General features: G+C 39.3%; 1 protein-coding gene across 6 annotated transcripts in view; it reads right to left on the minus strand.

Annotated features, from left to right (window-relative positions):
- ATE1 (arginyltransferase 1) overlaps positions 1 to 17,980 on the minus strand; it is a 79,298-nt gene that overhangs the window by 1,700 nt on the left and 59,618 nt on the right. For all 6 annotated transcript variants that reach the window (XM_083364412.1, XM_083364408.1, XM_083364411.1 and 3 more), the window contains one exon: positions 15,732 to 15,852. In XM_083364412.1, the coding sequence (XP_083220538.1) occupies positions 15,732 to 15,852 (121 nt within the window). The remainder of the gene's footprint in view (positions 1 to 15,731; positions 15,853 to 17,980) is intronic.

Consider the following 17,980-nt stretch of genomic DNA (forward strand, 5'->3'; position numbering starts at 1 on the left):
AAAAAAATTGAATCATGAAAATATGTACAAAATATATAAAAATGTTTGACTAGAGTTCCTTGAAAGGAGTCATACCCCATACCTTGTGACATAAAACCTTTCCATTTGAAGTTAATCTCATTTTATTTTTCTTATAAAACCATAGTGGGCTTGCATTTTTATGTCAAGAAATTATTTATTATTACTGAATAAAATAATCATAGTATTGGTGCCATTATACAATTTTGTAGCATAGGTTATAATGGAGAACAAAATTTAAATAGTTGCATAAGCAATTTCTTTCAAGAAACAATCACTGAAAACATAATGTTTTCCATTGTTAAATTTAACACTAAACATCTGTTACTAAGATATATTAATATATTCAATTAAGAAAAAAATAGATTTTTAAACAAATTATAACTAGGATAGGACTTTAAGACCTTTAAAACCCATTTCACAATTTATCTGGACACATTTTTATAAAATATGCTGAACTGATGCAAAAATGAAAAGCAGGAATGGAAAGGCCTCCTACTTTTAAGGCAGGTTTTTTATAAAAGCACACAAATCAACAGAAAGTTGAACGAATCCAAACATTTGATAATCTCAAGGTATTGTACAAGTTCACTATGGGAAACTGGCAGCCTATATCAGTACAAAAAGCTTTGTCTCAAAACAGTGCCAACATTCTCTAGCCTCTTCATTATTACAGTAGAATATTACAAAGACCTGAGACTCTTTTCTCCTTGAGAATGTTTCCAAATATCAGGATATGGATACCTATCTGTAAAGCACAGCATCCCTTAATCATTACTTAATCATTTTGTTTCAAACATAACAAACCATAAAGGAACAGAAGGCTCCATGTTGTGAAGGCTTGCTATTCAACAAGCCCAAATTTACTTTTCCTTTAATGTTGACAAATGCAATCAAATTCCCAACACTGACTCAACTTGTTAGTGGCTTTTAGAACCATTAGCCATTTGTGTAGACAATATTTTTCTAACATTCTATCAGGTTTATGTATTTCTACTTCCTTAGTCAAAAATTCTGGGGGGCATTAGGGAAAGAATTCTAGTTTCAAGTTCAATTCTGGGAAAGAAGTTCATCATAAAATGAATTTTTCTTAAAAAAGAACAGAAGAGTTATTTAAATTTAAATACAGTAGGAGCTGCAACCTGAATATTTCTGGCACCAAAAGTCATATCTTTAAACAAACACCCATAAAGAGACTCTCATATTTTCCAATCCTATTTCTTTTACTAAACATTGAAATTTAAGACTGGAGAACCATTTCTACCTGACTTTGACTTTTCCTAGATCGAGATTTTGTTGAAGCTGCCATATAACTATTTTTAAAAATTTGCCTGTGTTCTTCAAACTTGCATGTCGCTGACTGAATATAACACCTTGTGCCTGTCCACCTTTCATCATAAACAAGAGAAATCATATGTGTAGTACAATAAAATTTGATTTAGCTATGGTCTATGTCATACAATTTTCATAACTGTCTTTAAATTATAGCTACCTCTCTGAATAATAAGTAGCATTTTTACATAAGTATTACCAAATAAAGAAAACAAAAACCATTGAAATGAACAAAGATGATACAAAAATGAATTTTTTTAACATAGGTATTACCAAATAAATCAAGAAAACAAACAAAAACCATTGAAATGAACAAAGATTGAGATTGCTCAATCTGCAAACCACAACAGTTGCAAAATCTCTAACCCAATTCCATCTGCTATTGTTTTAGTTTCCACTATTTTCTGGTGTAAATTTTATATTGATTTATGCATTAAATTTATGTTATACACAGTTAATATAAATATAAACTGACTTATACATTCCATAATCCCTAATAAATGCTTTTTGATGCAGGCAGCTCTCTGTCTGTGTATCTGTCTGTCTGTCTGTAGTGTGTGTTACAACCTCTAAGGAACACTGTGTCAAATTATAATTGCACAAATTATAGTTTCAATTCAGGTGTCTTATTTATGGATTATGTGCAAGGTAATTACGAATATACATTAATCGCATAAAGTAATAATTACTTATTTAAATTTGACCATGCAAGACTTTGCCAGGAAATGCTTATCTGAAAGTAATTAAGAATCACCTTAATATTTCATCACCAGGTTTTATATGGCAAACAAAGATAAAAAGAAGTATAAATATGAACTAGTAGCCCATGTCAAGTGAGCAACATACCTATAAAAACAGCAAGGAATTTAGTCACAGGTGGTTGATGGACTAATAGTAGATCTCCCCTTCACCCCGCTCATATATATATATAAATAAAAAGGTGCCGGAACTCCGTTCTGAGCGTTCTATGAGAAAAAAAGCCCTGGAAATTGATTTTTAAAAAACCAGAACTATCGCCAAAATTGAACATTTTAACAACAGAATAATCAGAGAAGCCATCGAGATAGAAAAACGCCCCCATAGCATGAACAAACGAGATGATACCTCTCGCCCACCAGCCATTTGGAAACCCACCTTGATTGACAGACGAGTCCCAACCACCAAGAATGATACCAGACCCAAACTCATGATAACATCACATGACATCACCACCACACAACCATTCAAAAAGCAAATCCGAACACACAACGATAACGACACACAACCACAAAACAGAAACCTAACTACAGCTGCAACATTAGCCACTTTAAACGCCTCCAAACCACACAAGCAAACTGACACCCACTATAAAAACATGGCACCACCACAAACATATTCACGGGTGTTTGTAGATCTTTGGTCATTTGGGTTTTTTCCCATGTAGAATTGGAGGTATCAGGGCAACGTTTCGACGAAATCTCATCCATTATCCTCAGGCTGGTGGCTTCAGCTTCGTTCTTCTGAGAGAAGTGTGTGGTAGTGGCTGTTTGTTCCTCTTTTTTAAACTGCCAGAGTGGGTGTGTTCTGTGGGTGGAGGTGTGCTCTGATTGGGTGGGGGGTTAGCTGTGTTCTGATTGGGGGTGTGTGTTTTGAATGGGGGCTGTGTTCTGATTGGGTGGGGGTGTGTTTTGAGTGGATGGGCTGGTCTCAGCTGCCAGCCTTAGACCTGAACTGGTGAGTTGTGCTGCTTTTGTTCGGCTCCGTGTTTGTGGTGGTGCCATGTTTTTATAGTGGGTGTCGGTTTGCTTATTGTGTGGTTTGGAGGGGTTTAAAGTGGCTGATGTTGCAGCTGTAGTTAGGTTTCTGTTTTGTGGATGTGTGTCGTTATCGTTGTGGGTTAGATTTGCTTTTTGAATGGTTGTGTGGTGGTGATGTCATGTGATGTTATCATGAGTTTGGGTCTGGTATCATTCTTGGTGGTTAGGACTCATCTGTCAATCAAGGCGGGTTTCCAAATGGCTGGTAGGCGAGAGGTATCATCTCATTTGTTCATGCTGTGGGGGCGTTTTTCTATCTCAATGGCTTCTCTGATTATTCTGTTGTTAAAATGTTCAATTTTGGCCATAGTTTTGGTTTTTTTAAAATCAATTTCATGTCCCGTGGCTTTAAAGTGTTGGAACAGGGATGAAGTTTGTTCTCCCTTTCTGAGTGAGTTCCTGTGCTCTTCAATGCGTGCACTTATTCTTCTGTTGGTCTGTCCGATGTATGTGGTGGGGCAGGTGGTGCATGGGATTTCGTATACTCCTTGGTTTTCTAACCCAATTATGTCTTTGGGGTTTCTTAGGATGGTGGATATTTTTCTGTCTGTGTAGAATGCTGTTTTGATGTTGTGTTTTTGGAGGATCTTGCTGATTCTGTCTGTGGTCCCTTTTAAGTATGGGAGGAGGGCTTTGCCATTTTCTTGTTCTCTGTCTTGGGTTTTTGTGAGTGTCTCTCTTCGGATTAAATTGGCAATCATGTTTCTTTGGAATCCACTGGCTGTTAGTACATTAGTGAGAGTGTGTAGTTCGGTTTTTAGGTGTTGTTCGTCGGCTAGGTGTTTTGTTCTGGAGATGAGTGTCTTGGCTACGTAGTTGATCTGTGCTGGGTGGTGGTGTGAGAGTGCGTTCAGATAGCGGTTTGTGTGTGTTTTTTATGGTAGATGGTGTGTCCTAGGGAGCCGTTGGATTTCTTGTAGACTAAGACATCAAGGAAGGGAAGTTGATTGTTAGCTTCTGTTTCCATGGTGAATTGTATTTTGGGGTGTAGGCTATTGAGGTGTGTGAGGAAGTCATCCAGTTTTTCTTTGCCGTGTGGCCAGATTACGAAGGTGTCATCTACGTATCTGAGCCAGAGTTTGGGTTTGTGGTTGGATTTTTCTAGAGCGAGGGTATCAAAGTGTTCCATGTAGAGGTTTGCGATGACAGGTGAAAAAGGTGATCCCATGGGTGCTCCTTCCATTTGTTTGTATCTTTGTCCATTGTAGATGAAGTATGTGTTTGATAGGCAGTGGTTGGTCAGATCTAGGATGTGTTTTGGGGGGTTGTATTTATTTAGGATAGCTGTCAAGACTTCTTTGATTGGCACTTGGGTGAAGAGGGATATGACATCAAAGCTCACAAGTAGGTCACAGGGCTGTAAGTTTAGTTTACTTATGATCTCTATGAATTGGAATGAGTTTTGTATGTGTGAGGTGATGGAATTTGCGTAAGGCTGTAGTTGTTTGGCAAGAAATTTGGCTAGATTTTGTAGAGGTGAGCCTATGGAGCTGACTATGGGTCTGAGTGGGGTTCCTTCTTTGTATATCTTGGGCAGACCATAGAGCTTAGGACATCTGGATGATTTTTCTCTGGGAATGATTGTTTGCTGGATCTCTTCACTGATGGGGGTGGCTTTTATTTTGGATTTTGTGGTTTTTTCCAGGTAGGTGGTGGGATCTGTCTTGAGGAGTTTGTATGTGGAGTCTCGGAGTAGGTTGGATAATTTGGTATGGTAGTCAGACGAGTTCATTACCACCGTGGCGTTGCCTTTGTCTGCTGGCAGAATGATTATGCTGGTGTCTTTTTTTAGGTTAAGTAGTGCTGTCTGTTCCTCTTTGGGTAAGTTGCTTTTGGGTGGTTTGCTGGTGCAGAGGATGTTGGTAACTTCGAGTCTGATTTTGTTGGCGTCGTCAGGGTTAATTTTGGTCAGGCTGGATTCGACTCCGCATATAATGGTTTCCGTGGGAATGTGTTTGGGAGCGACTGCAAAATTAAATCCTTTAGACAGGATGTTGGTTTCGGCTTTGGTGAGAATCCTATCTGAGATGTGCACAGTTTGTTTCATGTGTTGCTGTGAGAGAGGAGGGGTTTGTTTCTGGCGTTCCTTTAGTCTTCGGAGTTTATTGGTGTGTGTGTCTGTTTTGTAGGCAGTCTCTGTTTCAGCTCTCCAGACAGCGATTTGTTTGAATTTGTCCCAAAGTGTGGGGTGGATCTTGTTGCTGAGTTTGAGGTGAAGTGTGAGGAGGTCTCTGTTGATTCGGTCCAGGAGGAATCTTTTTGTGTGGAGTTCATTTCTGATTAGGGCCAGTTCGGTTCTTATCAGGATGCGTTTGATGGCTGCAGAGTTGGAGTGGAATTTCAATTGGAAGGATGTGGGGATTAAATTTTGATCTCAGAAGTTGCGTAGGAATGTGAGGTCACACAGAATGGAAGCTCTTCGTACTTTGAGTTTTTCGTAGGTCCTAGTTAGCTGGTGGATTTCCTCCCCGTAGAGGTAAGATATTTGTTTTCTGAGGTTTTCGCGGGTGTTTGTATGTGGATCTTTGGTATATTCCTTGATAAGATTAAAAATACGAATCCCAGGCATGTTAAAATTAACAAACAAACGAACACTGGGATGGAATTAAAAACTAAAAGAGTTTTTAATGCTAAAAATCAAGCTTTCGTTGGCCAACTGCCAATGTCGTCAGGATGGAGATGCTGGGGTGGAGAGATTCCATTTATACTGTTGGTGTCTGCACTCTGCTCATGGAGCATGCTCAGATCTGTTTGTTGAGGTCTGCCGTATTTCTTTGAGTTGTCGCGCATCCGTTTTTGGGACGTATTTGTCTCTGGGTATCTGTTGTTAAAAGTGAATTGTTTATAACTCCATGTGTTGTAGCCATAACTCTGGTCATTGTCCGTGTTCTCATGCCAGGGGTCTTAAATGGTTGTTGCTCTTCTTCCTTGTGTTCGACATTGCAGAGTGGTTGTGTGCTTGTGCAATCTTGGATTTGATGCAATGAGGTAATTTGTGAATGCTTGTGCTGTTTGTCTTCATGTCGCGCACGTCGTTCCTCTTCCCAATTTCTTAGTGCCTGGTATGCAGGGGGGAGGTCTATATGCCGGTTGATGGAGGAGTGGTTTGAAAACCAAGCTTCCTTAAACAAGCGGCCACCTTTAGTGTTGTCACTGGTAATTGCCTCGGTCCCTGCTAGATTAAAGGCATGGTTGTGTGTAGCCATGTGTGTCCACACCTGTGAATGTTGTTCTTGTCTTCTAATGAGCACAGTGCAGACACCAACAGTATAAACGGAAGCTCCCCACCCCAGCATCTCCATCCTGAGATATGTGTGTGTGTGTGTGTGTGTGTGTGTGTGTGTGTGTGTGTGTGTGTGTGACAGCTGTGTGACTAGACCAGAACCTTGACCATATGGCTCCACACTAGCCATGCTTAAACAACTATATAATCATCAATGATAAAACAGGCTTGCTATTGAATAAGAAACTGAGAAGGGAGTCAAAATTTCCATTATCTGGAGAGTTGCATGAGACTGCATACTATGTCAAGAAGCATGCTTTAATTACTCATTTTTGTGTACTTATTTCATGAGTAAAATACACTTTCATGAATAAAATACATTCTAAACATATAGGAAAACACATTATGGGGGAGCTCCGGTAGTCACACAATAGGTATTAGCAGGCCATGTATGTCCACAGGATACACTTTCTGAATTCTAGAACTGCAATGCAAAGTCCATTCAAGTTGAGACTGGCCAGCTACACAAAGAGTCAGTACTACAACACAACCTGTTTCTATATGATGCATTTTATTTGGGTTTCATTAAAATAGCTCCCCACTGTGGCTTTGCATTATGTTTGCCCTACTAGCACAAACGGTTTGTTCCAGCAACCATAATTTAAAGGATTATGTCAGCATTACGGGTAAATGCAGCCACTTTTTGAGTACAATACCATCACTTAATAAAGATCATACAGAGAGTAGGTAAGACCACAAATAGTTCACACTAGAATGTCCTCGATGATAGCTTCTCACCTCATTTAAAAAAAAATGTTTTATGCTGCTCTCACAAAGTTATCCTTTGTTAAAGCAACAATTATAATAGGTGAATAATAGTTAAAATCCTAAATAAACATTAAAAATAGAGATGTGCAGAACATTTTGTGCTTTAACTATTTAGTGCCAGTTCATTCTATTTTCCTTGAAGAGTTCCAGGAGTGATATGTGCACTTCTAAAAGTAATTTGTGGTGGTCTCCATTCAACACACCCTGTGCAACATTTATTTGCTTGTTTATGTGTGTATATCACTTACAGGTAGTTCTAGCTTAACCACCAGTTACTTAGTGACTGTATAAATTATACAACAGCCTCCTCCAAAGGGTATTTCAGACCCAATTTTGAAGTTCCAAAGGCTGCACACACTTCCCGTGGTCATGTGACATTTTGGGCATTTGATAATCGGCTCACATTTATGGAAGTTTGCAGCATCCTGCAGGTACATGATTGTGAATTATGATATATATTTTTTTGCAGGTTTCTGGCATTTATTCTTTCTGGCAAAAGAAACACTCATTGGATAAACTGCTGATTTCGCTTAACCACTGCCGCAAAAAAGATGGTAAAATCAGGCACAGCTATGTGGTGACCTGTTTTAGCTTTTTCTGTTTATACTAAACAAAGTGCTATAGAAAATTAAAAGAAACATAATCATGTCATCCCAGGTATTGATCTAGTCCTGCCCTCTTTGATGTTACATTTGGAATTTAATTACTGGATCTTGAAATTTCCAGGAAAAGAACCAAGGAGATCCATTAGAGTAAAAAACCAGAGAGAAATAGAAATCATGTTGATGAAGGTTGTGGAAGATGTCTGCAGTCAGTAGATACACACATATATGTCATGGTTCCGACAGACAGAGACAAATAAAACAGAACTCCAAGGCTTTGAATTTCCTCAAAGAACATGTCTATTAGTTACAAAGTATTGGCGCATCAAAAGTGAAACCAAGTCTGAAGACACATGTAACAATTCCCCAATACAAAGTATCGGCGTGTCAAAAGTGAAACCAAGTCTGAAGACACATGTACCAATTCCCTGATACAAAGTTAAGAAATCCCGCCCCTAAGGCTATGCAAGCAACTTAGTTCCCCAATACATTTTCTTGGTGGGCTATTCATGAAACGCCCAGCCCGCAGTCCCGGGAGCAGTCAATGACCTTGGTTCCCACGGGACAAAGGTTGTGTCAGCGTCCTTACTAACTCCTGGTTCCCACAGAAAGCAAGTGGTGGACAACAAGGTGACTGGCAAAACTGGAACGGTCTGACCGGCTTTAATTACGGCAAACAAAATCAGCGCTGGGAGTGATCTTCTCCCAGTGCCTTACATACAGTCCTTCCCCTCAGCTCCACCCCCCATCTAACTAGCCAGCATCTGGTGATTAACTTGAAAAGCAGCAACACAGGCCCCTGGCTCTCCTCTCCAGTCTGCTGTTCAGTCCTCGCTGCCGGGTGTCGTTTCTGCACCAATCAGCTGTTTGTCGGAGGCGTGGCTGCTCAGCTGTTTGGTGGTTTCGCAGAGGAGATAGGACCATCCCCATCGTCTCCCCTGGCATCATCCCTGCCTCTAGTTTCCGTCGGGGTTTCCTGTGCCGAACAGCTGTCTGGCGGCCAAACCAAGAGACGCCTTTGGCGTTCAGCTTCATCACCGACCTGGCGCCAAGCCGAGGAACCTCTCAGCTGTTCGGCAGCATCACTGACCTCCCCAAGTATCATCGTCCCCCAACCCGTTAATGTCGAGTCCACGGGGCTTGACAGGTTTATTTTGACTAGCGAAGCCCCTGGCAATCCCCTCTCCCTTCTTTCAATGTGTCAACCAAAAATGATTAAGAAATATGGCTGCAGCCATGCTCATTTTCAAAGTTGACAATATACACATACACAAAATAATTATAATCCAGAACTTTAACAGTTTATTCCATTTTTAAAAGTCTATCTAGCTCGTCTTTAAAAAAACAGTAAATTTTAGAATAAATGAGATCAAAAGTACCAAACCACCCCCTCAAGTTAAATTAATACTATCAATCCTCCCCACACTCTTTTAATGTAGCTTTATGAATAAACTAATCTCAAAAAAGCAAATAAGAGTTCCTGTCACAGCAACAGTACTAGTTATTTAGTCAGTTTGAATTCAGCTATTGTTCCAATGCCAAGAGCCAGTCGAAAGAAAAAAAAATCACTTTGTTCATTGTAACCCTTAAACAGAATGGCTCTAACTGAATATAACGGAATCTAAAAACCTTTTACAGCTGTTAAAGAATGACACATAAAAATATTATTCTTGACTACAGTATAAATGATTCCATCAGGATCAATTTTACAAGTAAATACCATGGAGCATATATACAGCATACTATGCTACTTTTTAAATTCAGATTAATCATTTTTCATGATAGAAGTTTGGGTCAATATTTATATTTTAAATATACGAATGTTAGCATTGCCTGGTTGAATCTCTGTCCAGGAAAAAAGAGTTAGAACAGGGAAAGAGTAAGGAATCTTAAAATTTGGTGCCACTGAGATATCAGTAGAATCATCTTCCACTATCCTCATCTCTCCAATCCTGGAGAAGTTATAGTCCAAGGTTACCAAGCTGGGACAGTAAAGGAAGGTTTCCCCAATTTGGGCAAACCTCAACACTACTATATACAGAGCCAAAGGGTAGAAACAAAGAAATGCTTAACTGCTTGGAAGAACGCCTTTGGATCAAGGTACTATAGGATGTAACTCCTGAAGAGTCCAATATTTTAACTAGCAGCAATTAAGCCTCTGTCTGGAGGCAGTCAAATCCTGAAACAATTTTGTTCCTTGATTCCAAATCGTATTTAATTTTGTTTCAAACACTGGACTCTTCTCTGGGCCTAACCAGTTTGTGTATTTCACTTTGTTGACCAGACTCTAAGCTATGCTGTTGTCTGCTTTTAAGTATTCTCAGCTGATTTTTTTATTTCGGTTGTTGGTTCATGCCTCTTGCCTTACTATGTGGACTTAGGATAGGATATAATGTAAGAGATTCCAATTTGCTGGCTGCTAAGGGACTTAAGATATTTGTGGCCATTTTGAAAGGAGATTGGATGAAGAAAAGTATGCTTGCTGTTATGTTTTGTCAGGTTATAGTAAATTTGTGGTGACTCTGTGGATATAGGTTCTTCAAGTTGTGCTGTCTCTTGCTGCATTACACAATTCTTGCAACTGTCAGCTTCTTTACTTCCTTCTACCTTGTCCAGTATTATATTTTTCAGATATATCAGCCCAAATGATGTGTCCAAAATATGAGTTTTTGTTTCATTATCTTTGCTTCCAATGAGTGCTAAGTCTTGATTTCCTATAATACCGTATTTTCCGGCATATAAGACTACTTTTGAACCCCTGAAAATCTTCTCAAAAGTTGGGGGGGGTCGTCTTATACGCCCAGTCGCCTTATACGCCGGAAAATCAGTGGGTGGCGTCTGGCGGGAGCCGGCAGGGCAGTCCTGGGCACACGCGCACTCCCCGGCTGCTCCTTAGCAGCTGGGGAGTGCGCGCGTGTGCAGGACTGCCCTGCCGACTCCCGTCCGACGCTCTTCGCTCTTGAGGCAGCTGCTGCCTCAAGAGGGAAGAGCGTGGAGCCGGCAGGGCAGTCCTGCGCACGCGCGCACTCCCCGGCTGCTCCTTAGCAGCTGGGGAGTGCGCGCGTGTGCAGGACTACCCTGCCGACTCCCGTCCGACGTTCTTCACTCTTGAGGCAGCTGCTGCCTCAAGAGGGAAGAGCCGGCTCGCTCGTCCCTCTTGAGGCAGCAGCTGCCTCAAGAGCGAAGAGCGTGGAGCCGGCAGGGCAGTCCTGCGCACGCGCGCACTCCCCGGCTGCTCCTTAGCAGCTGGGGAGTGCGCGCGTGTGCAGGACTGCCCTGCCGACTCCCGTCCGACGTTCTTCGCTCTTGAGGCTCGCTCTTCCCTCTTGAGGCAGCAGCTGCCTCAAGAGCGAAGAGCGTGGAGCCGGCAGGGAAGTCCTGCGTGCGCGTGCATTTGCCGGCTCGCTCTTCCCTAAGAGCATCGGACGGGAGCCGGCAGGGAAGTCCTGCTCCCGTCCAATGCTGCGCTTCCGCCGGGCGGTGCTGGCCGAGACGAGCCAGCAGGCAGCTGCCGTGAGCGCGGCGCTGAGGGGCAGCAGCCCCACGCGCAGCAGCAGCCGCCGGCTCACCAACAGGTCCGAGCGCAGGAGCCACACCACCAGGCTGCCCAGGAAAAGCAGCCACACCGAGAGGCTACACGCCCAGTCCAGCTCCATGAGGGGCAGGGCGGGAAGCCGGTCGGGAAGAGGAACCGGGAGCCCGGGCCAAGCACGCCTCGGCCGACGGTGAGAGGGAAGCGGCACATGAAAAAGAGGCTGTGGGCAGAGCTGCCCCGCCCTGCGCCGAGTGGGAGAAGTTCAAGGCCTGGGGGGGAAAGCAGGAGGGGCGCCAGCCGTGGCGGGTGGCGGCTGCCCTCCGGCGCTGCCTGCCGCCTGGGAAACGCTGTGTCTCGGGGGCCAGCAGAAGCGCGGGAGCAGTGGGAGGGCCGGCGGGGCCAGTCGGGCCTTCGCCTCCTCTGCGACGGACAGGGAGGGCAGGGCATGTAAGTATTTTCCGGCGTATAAGACAAAAAACCTTGAAAAACTTCTTAAAAGTAGGGGGTCGTCTTATACGCCGGGTCTTATACGCCGGAAAATACGGTACATAATCCCTTCTATTTAAATATGGTTGGAAGTAAAGGATAACTAATAAATATAGATATATAACAAGCACTGCATTATTGAATATAGCCTCTGGACAGCAGATTAGGCTTCTAACAAGTCAGCAAGGAGCAATATATAGAGCACTGCTGGGAATTCCATCCCACACAATCATAAGCAATGGGTATGCAAAACACAACAATGTAGGTAGTTCCAGCACCACTTCTGTATAACGTGTCTTTAAACAATCCCTTTTCAGGCATACACATTAGAAGCATTAGGCTGAAGTCAGTCATCTATCATCCCCATGGAATATATAGCACTGTAATGTTGAAGTGATATTTAGACTTTCCACATAGTTTGTTTCCTAAGACATAGCTTTAGACTTCATCCTATGAACACAATAAATGTTATTCTAACACTAGTTCCATTTTTCCTTTTTAGTCTTCTAGCTGATGGGAAACTGAAATCTTACAAAATTATAATCAGCATAAACATGCTTCCATTCATTTGGAGAATTATTATTTATTAGCAAACATTAACATTGCTTACATAACAATCCTTTGTTGAGAAAAAAATGTTCTCTTTTCTTAATATCACAGCATAGCTAGAATTATTTAGCCATCAGTGATCCATCTACTTATTAGGGTTTCCTTGCATATACTAAAATTCAGTTGACAAATTTGGATACAGCTCATTAGCACTATCGGTACTGTTTAAACATATTTTACAATCAAGGATCATGTTGGATTGTGAACTTTAAATGCCTTCAAGTGTTTATAAAGTTGATTAAGAACAGATGCAAGATCCAAAATGTAAGAAGCTACAGCAATTCTGGGAATACATCAACACATTTTTCCTCTTCTGTAACTCATGGAACAATAACCTTCTAGGTTTTGCTAAGAACTATGAGAAAATAAGTCTGTTTCACAACTTTCAAAGGGTTCTTTTAAACCTCTCCATCACAAAGGCAGCATCAACATACATTAAAATTATTTATGTATCCAACCATTCTTTTTGTTTATTAAAAAATAAAATTTATTTACAATATATTCTTAAGAAATTTGGGATATGGGCTTGCCTTATTAGAGGCTATGTAAAATTTTGCTGCTTACATCAATATATATATAAACACATGTTTTATTATTTGGCAATAACTACAATAACCATGCAGCCTATATTGTCTTTTCAATGGACAAAGTGTAATTTGCTTCTTTATAAAAAGGAAGCAAATAAAACAATGCTAGAAAATCCTAACCAATCTTTTATAAGCATATAGAACAGTTTGTTCAGTATATCTTATTCCTGCGATCATGTCCGTTTCAAAATTACATAAGCTTTAAAAGGTCAAGTACCTCTTTATGATAATTCTTTCCATCGTAAAAGTCTGAGGAACATTGCATTGGTATTCAGGACTATTTTATTTATTTTATTATGGTTATTTTATTTATTTGGCTTCTATGCATCTGTGTCTTGCAGTTTGCAAAGTAAAGAGCAAAATACAATCGGTACCAATTGATAGATAGATAACCTTTACTGTCATTTTTTTACTGTGGACATAATGACACACATTAAAAATGAAATTTAGTTGCTTGCTCTCAAAGTGTATACATACATAACACATTTAAACATATTATATAAAACATAAGTATAGACCTATACCCTTCCATATAAGTAACATATAAATATTAATTACTGTCCACAATTGGCTACGTGTGTTAATATAACTAGTGTTTAAATCCAAACCAGTGAAGATGATGCTTGCTTTGTTAGACTCCTTTCCATTTTTTCCTAGCACTGTAGCTGTTTAAAAGGCATTTTAATACTAGAAAAGTAAAGTGCATTTGAACTGCTTAAACAAGAAGTATACTGAGACCAAGGTTGCACGATACGTCTGAAAATTATAAGTAAGTAGAACTCTCTAAAATGTATTCCCAGATGGTTGGTTTTGGTTTGAAAGATGGAGCAAATTATTCAATATGAACTTGAAGAATTATCATATTAATTCTCTTTAATTTTAAAAAGGTTTAATTTAAGAGAGAAAGAGAAACGCAGAGAGACAGAGAGACTTTGGTTTCACTCACTAGCTCTTCTGTGCTATTAAAAAGCCAACTCAGCTCCCAATCTGAAAAAAGTCAAATATTCGTGATAGCCATTATAGCAATAGGTGTTCATCACTAATTGCTATACGGTTACACATCTGTAGAATCAATTTTTGGCATGATAGATTATGGTGTTATTGGTTTGAAGAACTGACCACCAATAAATGAATTCTTCCAAAGTTAGCTAACAAGTATCAATATTAGAATAAATAATATTTTTATCTCACCATATTCAGTGAATGATACATTATTTCTGAAACAAAGTAATCTGGTGGTCATTTATAGATATTGGTAATAGGAAAATATAAATTCTGTCCTCTTAGTTGCTCAATTCTGACAACTATTTTATGAATTGGGTGATCTAACAAACTCTGTTATGAATTCAACTGCATAACGCACATCATTATGGCAAAGTATAGCATGTGAAACAGAGCATACCACTGTCTAACCTGATATTTATATTCACTAAACAGTAATTAAAGCCTTTTTTATCTGATGACTGTAAAGGAGGAGGTATTCTGCAGGAGACAAGCTCTGGAATGGTGGACTGCTTCCTTCATGCCAGTAGCTGCACAAATCTTGATGACTCTTGTTCATAGAAGGCATTATGTTTTAATTTCCTTAAGCCACAGGATCCAAGCATGAATTCACATTGTGTCTGGACTTATGTATTCATTATGGATAAAGAGGCAGACTTTTATATTTATTATTTTGAAGTAGAATTGGTACGAATGTTCAAATTCTTTAAGCTAAGATCATTGTTGTTATTTGGGTATTAGTTCCTTCATCTTAGCAATCTTTTCTAGACCACCTATTCAAGGCAGCATTTTGTCTGTCTCATAGTCAAATGGTTTCACTTGAATTCAATTTATAATGCGGTGTAATCTTCTTGTTACATGCAATGCCTGTTTTGGCATTGTTTTAATCTCAGAATTAATTCAGGCTTTACAGATCAGCCAAAGTCAGAAAACTCCTCATTATATCCTGTACTGTTCAAGGAAAACAGCATGATAAACAACTCTGACCAACTATAAATTGATTTACTTTCTTCTGGATAAAGTATTCAGAAACAAACAAGCACTTTCATATTTATATAAAGAATCATTTATTTCTGTAACCAAATAATTTAGAAAAAAATAGATTTTGCCTAAAGGTCAATGCCAGGAAAAGCTTCAAATTTTAAAGAAGCATAAAAATATTGTGTGGGACACAAATAGGGCTTTTCAAAGAGAAGGCTATTTTTTCTTCAGATCTATAATATCATATAATGTGAGACTGTGCCTAATTCATACATTCCTCAGGAATAGATAATGAAATAGTGGAATAGTGGAAAGCATATGTTCTTCCTACTTCTTCACATTACCTCTTACAAACATTTTACCTTTACACAAAATGTCACACTGCACAGGGTACAAATATTTAACAGGGCTTTCTTATGGAACGGTTCGCTCAATGAAGCTATATGTACATGTATGTGTGTTTTCATTATTCCATCACCATCAAGTTATTTCAGCACTTGACACTGGTGAATATATGAAATGGACCATAGGATTCTTTCTTAGGTAACTTGGTAGGTAGCTTGGGAAAGCTACCTTCCCAAGCTACCTTTCTTAGGTAGCTTGGGAAAGACACTAAAGGAATACAGTCACCTTATACATTATAAATTGATAACACTCTGAAGGTGATCTATTTAGTTAAACAACCTTTTTTAAAAATGCAAAGGATCCAATGATCTAAAGTTATGCACATACCTATTTTTAAGTCTTGATTGAGGCGAGAATATTTTGAACGTTCAAGGGAAGGTAGACATTGCTCAAGGGATATCCAAGTATATGTCTCTGGACATAGTAAATCAGAAGGTCTATACTGTCCCTGAAAAATCAAGCAAACAATAGCATGCCATTTATCAAATTCAAATATCTCTTTGTCCAAGATGTCTCCTGCGTAATATAGATATGAAAACTTAATAAAACAATCCTGTTATAGTACGTGTAGACAAATGTAAATTACTATTAAGCATGTAGCTTTTCTGCTGGGATGTCCAACTTTGGCCAATCTAAAAAAAAATACTTGGCTTGTGCTTGGATATGAAAACACAAGGAATCCCCTGGGAAATTTGACTGAGGAGCTTAGGAGACCATTTAGAAGACTGCAATGTACATTGGAAAGAAGACAAAATGGACATATCTATATGAATATTGGAGGGTCTCTTTATCTTTTACTGCATCTCTTTTTTTAAAAAAAAATTGATATTGCAAAGGTAATAGTAATTACAATTATCTTAATTTGGCTGGCTGCTGCTGTAACAAAAATATACTGCACATTAAGAACAATTTGTCTGATAGTTTATTGTTTTGAGAAGATAAAACAGAATGAACCCAATACTAAATAAAATACACATTGAGCTGTCACCTTGAAGCTACAAGTCCCAGAATTTCTGCCATTTCACCATACTGGCTGAGAATTCTAGCATTTGCAACCCCAACCCAACTGGAGGGTATCAAGTTGGGGAAAGCAAATCTGGAGAATGAACTCTCAAATCTTCTCTTTCACTTCATCTGTCTTAACCAAATGGAAATTAATTCTAGCTGAAAGGCTAAAAAACAAAAAAAATCAGGATATTTATATAAAATGAAAATAGTGATCGCTTATGTCAATGTTACTTCAACCATAGTCATTTACATGATGTGTAAAGATAATGAAGTTAATAGGATGGGTACTGCTTTGGATTTAAAAGCAAAAGGGTGTTTTAAGAGTGCACAAGGGTCCAGATTTAGCACCTGTAAGGAATTTATTAACTCAAATGCTCTGAGGATGATGCTGCAATAGTGGAGGACAACCATGTCTAGGAAAAGTGGAAGCTTCTTTGAAAGGAGTTGCTGAGAAATGCCACATCTGGACTATTTGTTCCAAAACCACTCTTTCCCTTCAAAACTAAAGCCCAAAACTAGAAGCAAACCAGCATCCTCACTGGTATATAATCCATCAATTGAAGTAAATCTTAAAAGCAGTTCTGTAAAATTAAATCTTTCCTGACACATCTGTTTCACCACAGATAGTGCCACTTTAATCAAAATGAAGTAGCAGCTTTTCTGATTAACATATTTTATTAAAAGCACTATCTACTCCATGAAGTGCGTGAAACAAGGTGAAGCCAGTGGTGGGATTCAGCCAGTTCGCACCACTTTGGCAGAACCGGTAGCTATTTTTTTTTGTTGCCCAGGCCCAGAATGGACTTCCGGAAGTGGCATCCACACAGAGAACTGGTTGTTCATATATTTGAATCCCACCAATGGGTGAAGCTCATGAAACTTGGCACCTTTTAATAAAATTTGCTCATGAAAGCTTATACCTTTTAATAAAATTTGTTAGCTGGAAAAGAAGCTCTTGCTCCTGATTTTTTTTCTACCATAGACCAAAATGGCTCTCTTTCTATAACACAATCTCAATGTTAAATATTTGGAGCATTTTTCTTTGTATAAAATAAAATCTGAAATAGCCCATATTTTACCAATCAGGTTAGTCATCCGAATGTGGAAGAGGTAATTTTTGAGCCAAATAACTATCTTCAGGATAATCATTTATACAGAATGTATGAAAAACTATTTTAAAGAAAATCAAACTACCCATAATAATGCCAAATTTTAGGTGATATTACATCCTTTCAGCACAGAAGATTTCAACTTTAGGCACAGAAAAGCCTAACTGATGCTGAAACTAGACAAATCAGGCAAGCAAACTTAACTATAACAAGAACTATAAATATGGAATAAATACCAACCTCATGATTGTATAGTGAATCAAAGACAACCTTTACTTACAGGTAATCCTTGACTTACGACTAGTCATTTAATGAGTGTAGAGTTTTTTTTAAAAAGCTTACAATCTATCCTTGAAGTTATGTCTGCCACCACAACACTGCCATAACAATTGCATTTCAGGCATTTGGCAACCAGCTTGCATTTATGATCAGTTGCAGAGTTCTGAGGTTATGTAACCA

Source organism: Vipera ursinii (assembly GCF_947247035.1).
Source record: "Vipera ursinii genome assembly, chromosome: 5".
In the NCBI taxonomy this organism is placed as follows: domain Eukaryota; kingdom Metazoa; phylum Chordata; class Lepidosauria; order Squamata; family Viperidae; genus Vipera; species Vipera ursinii.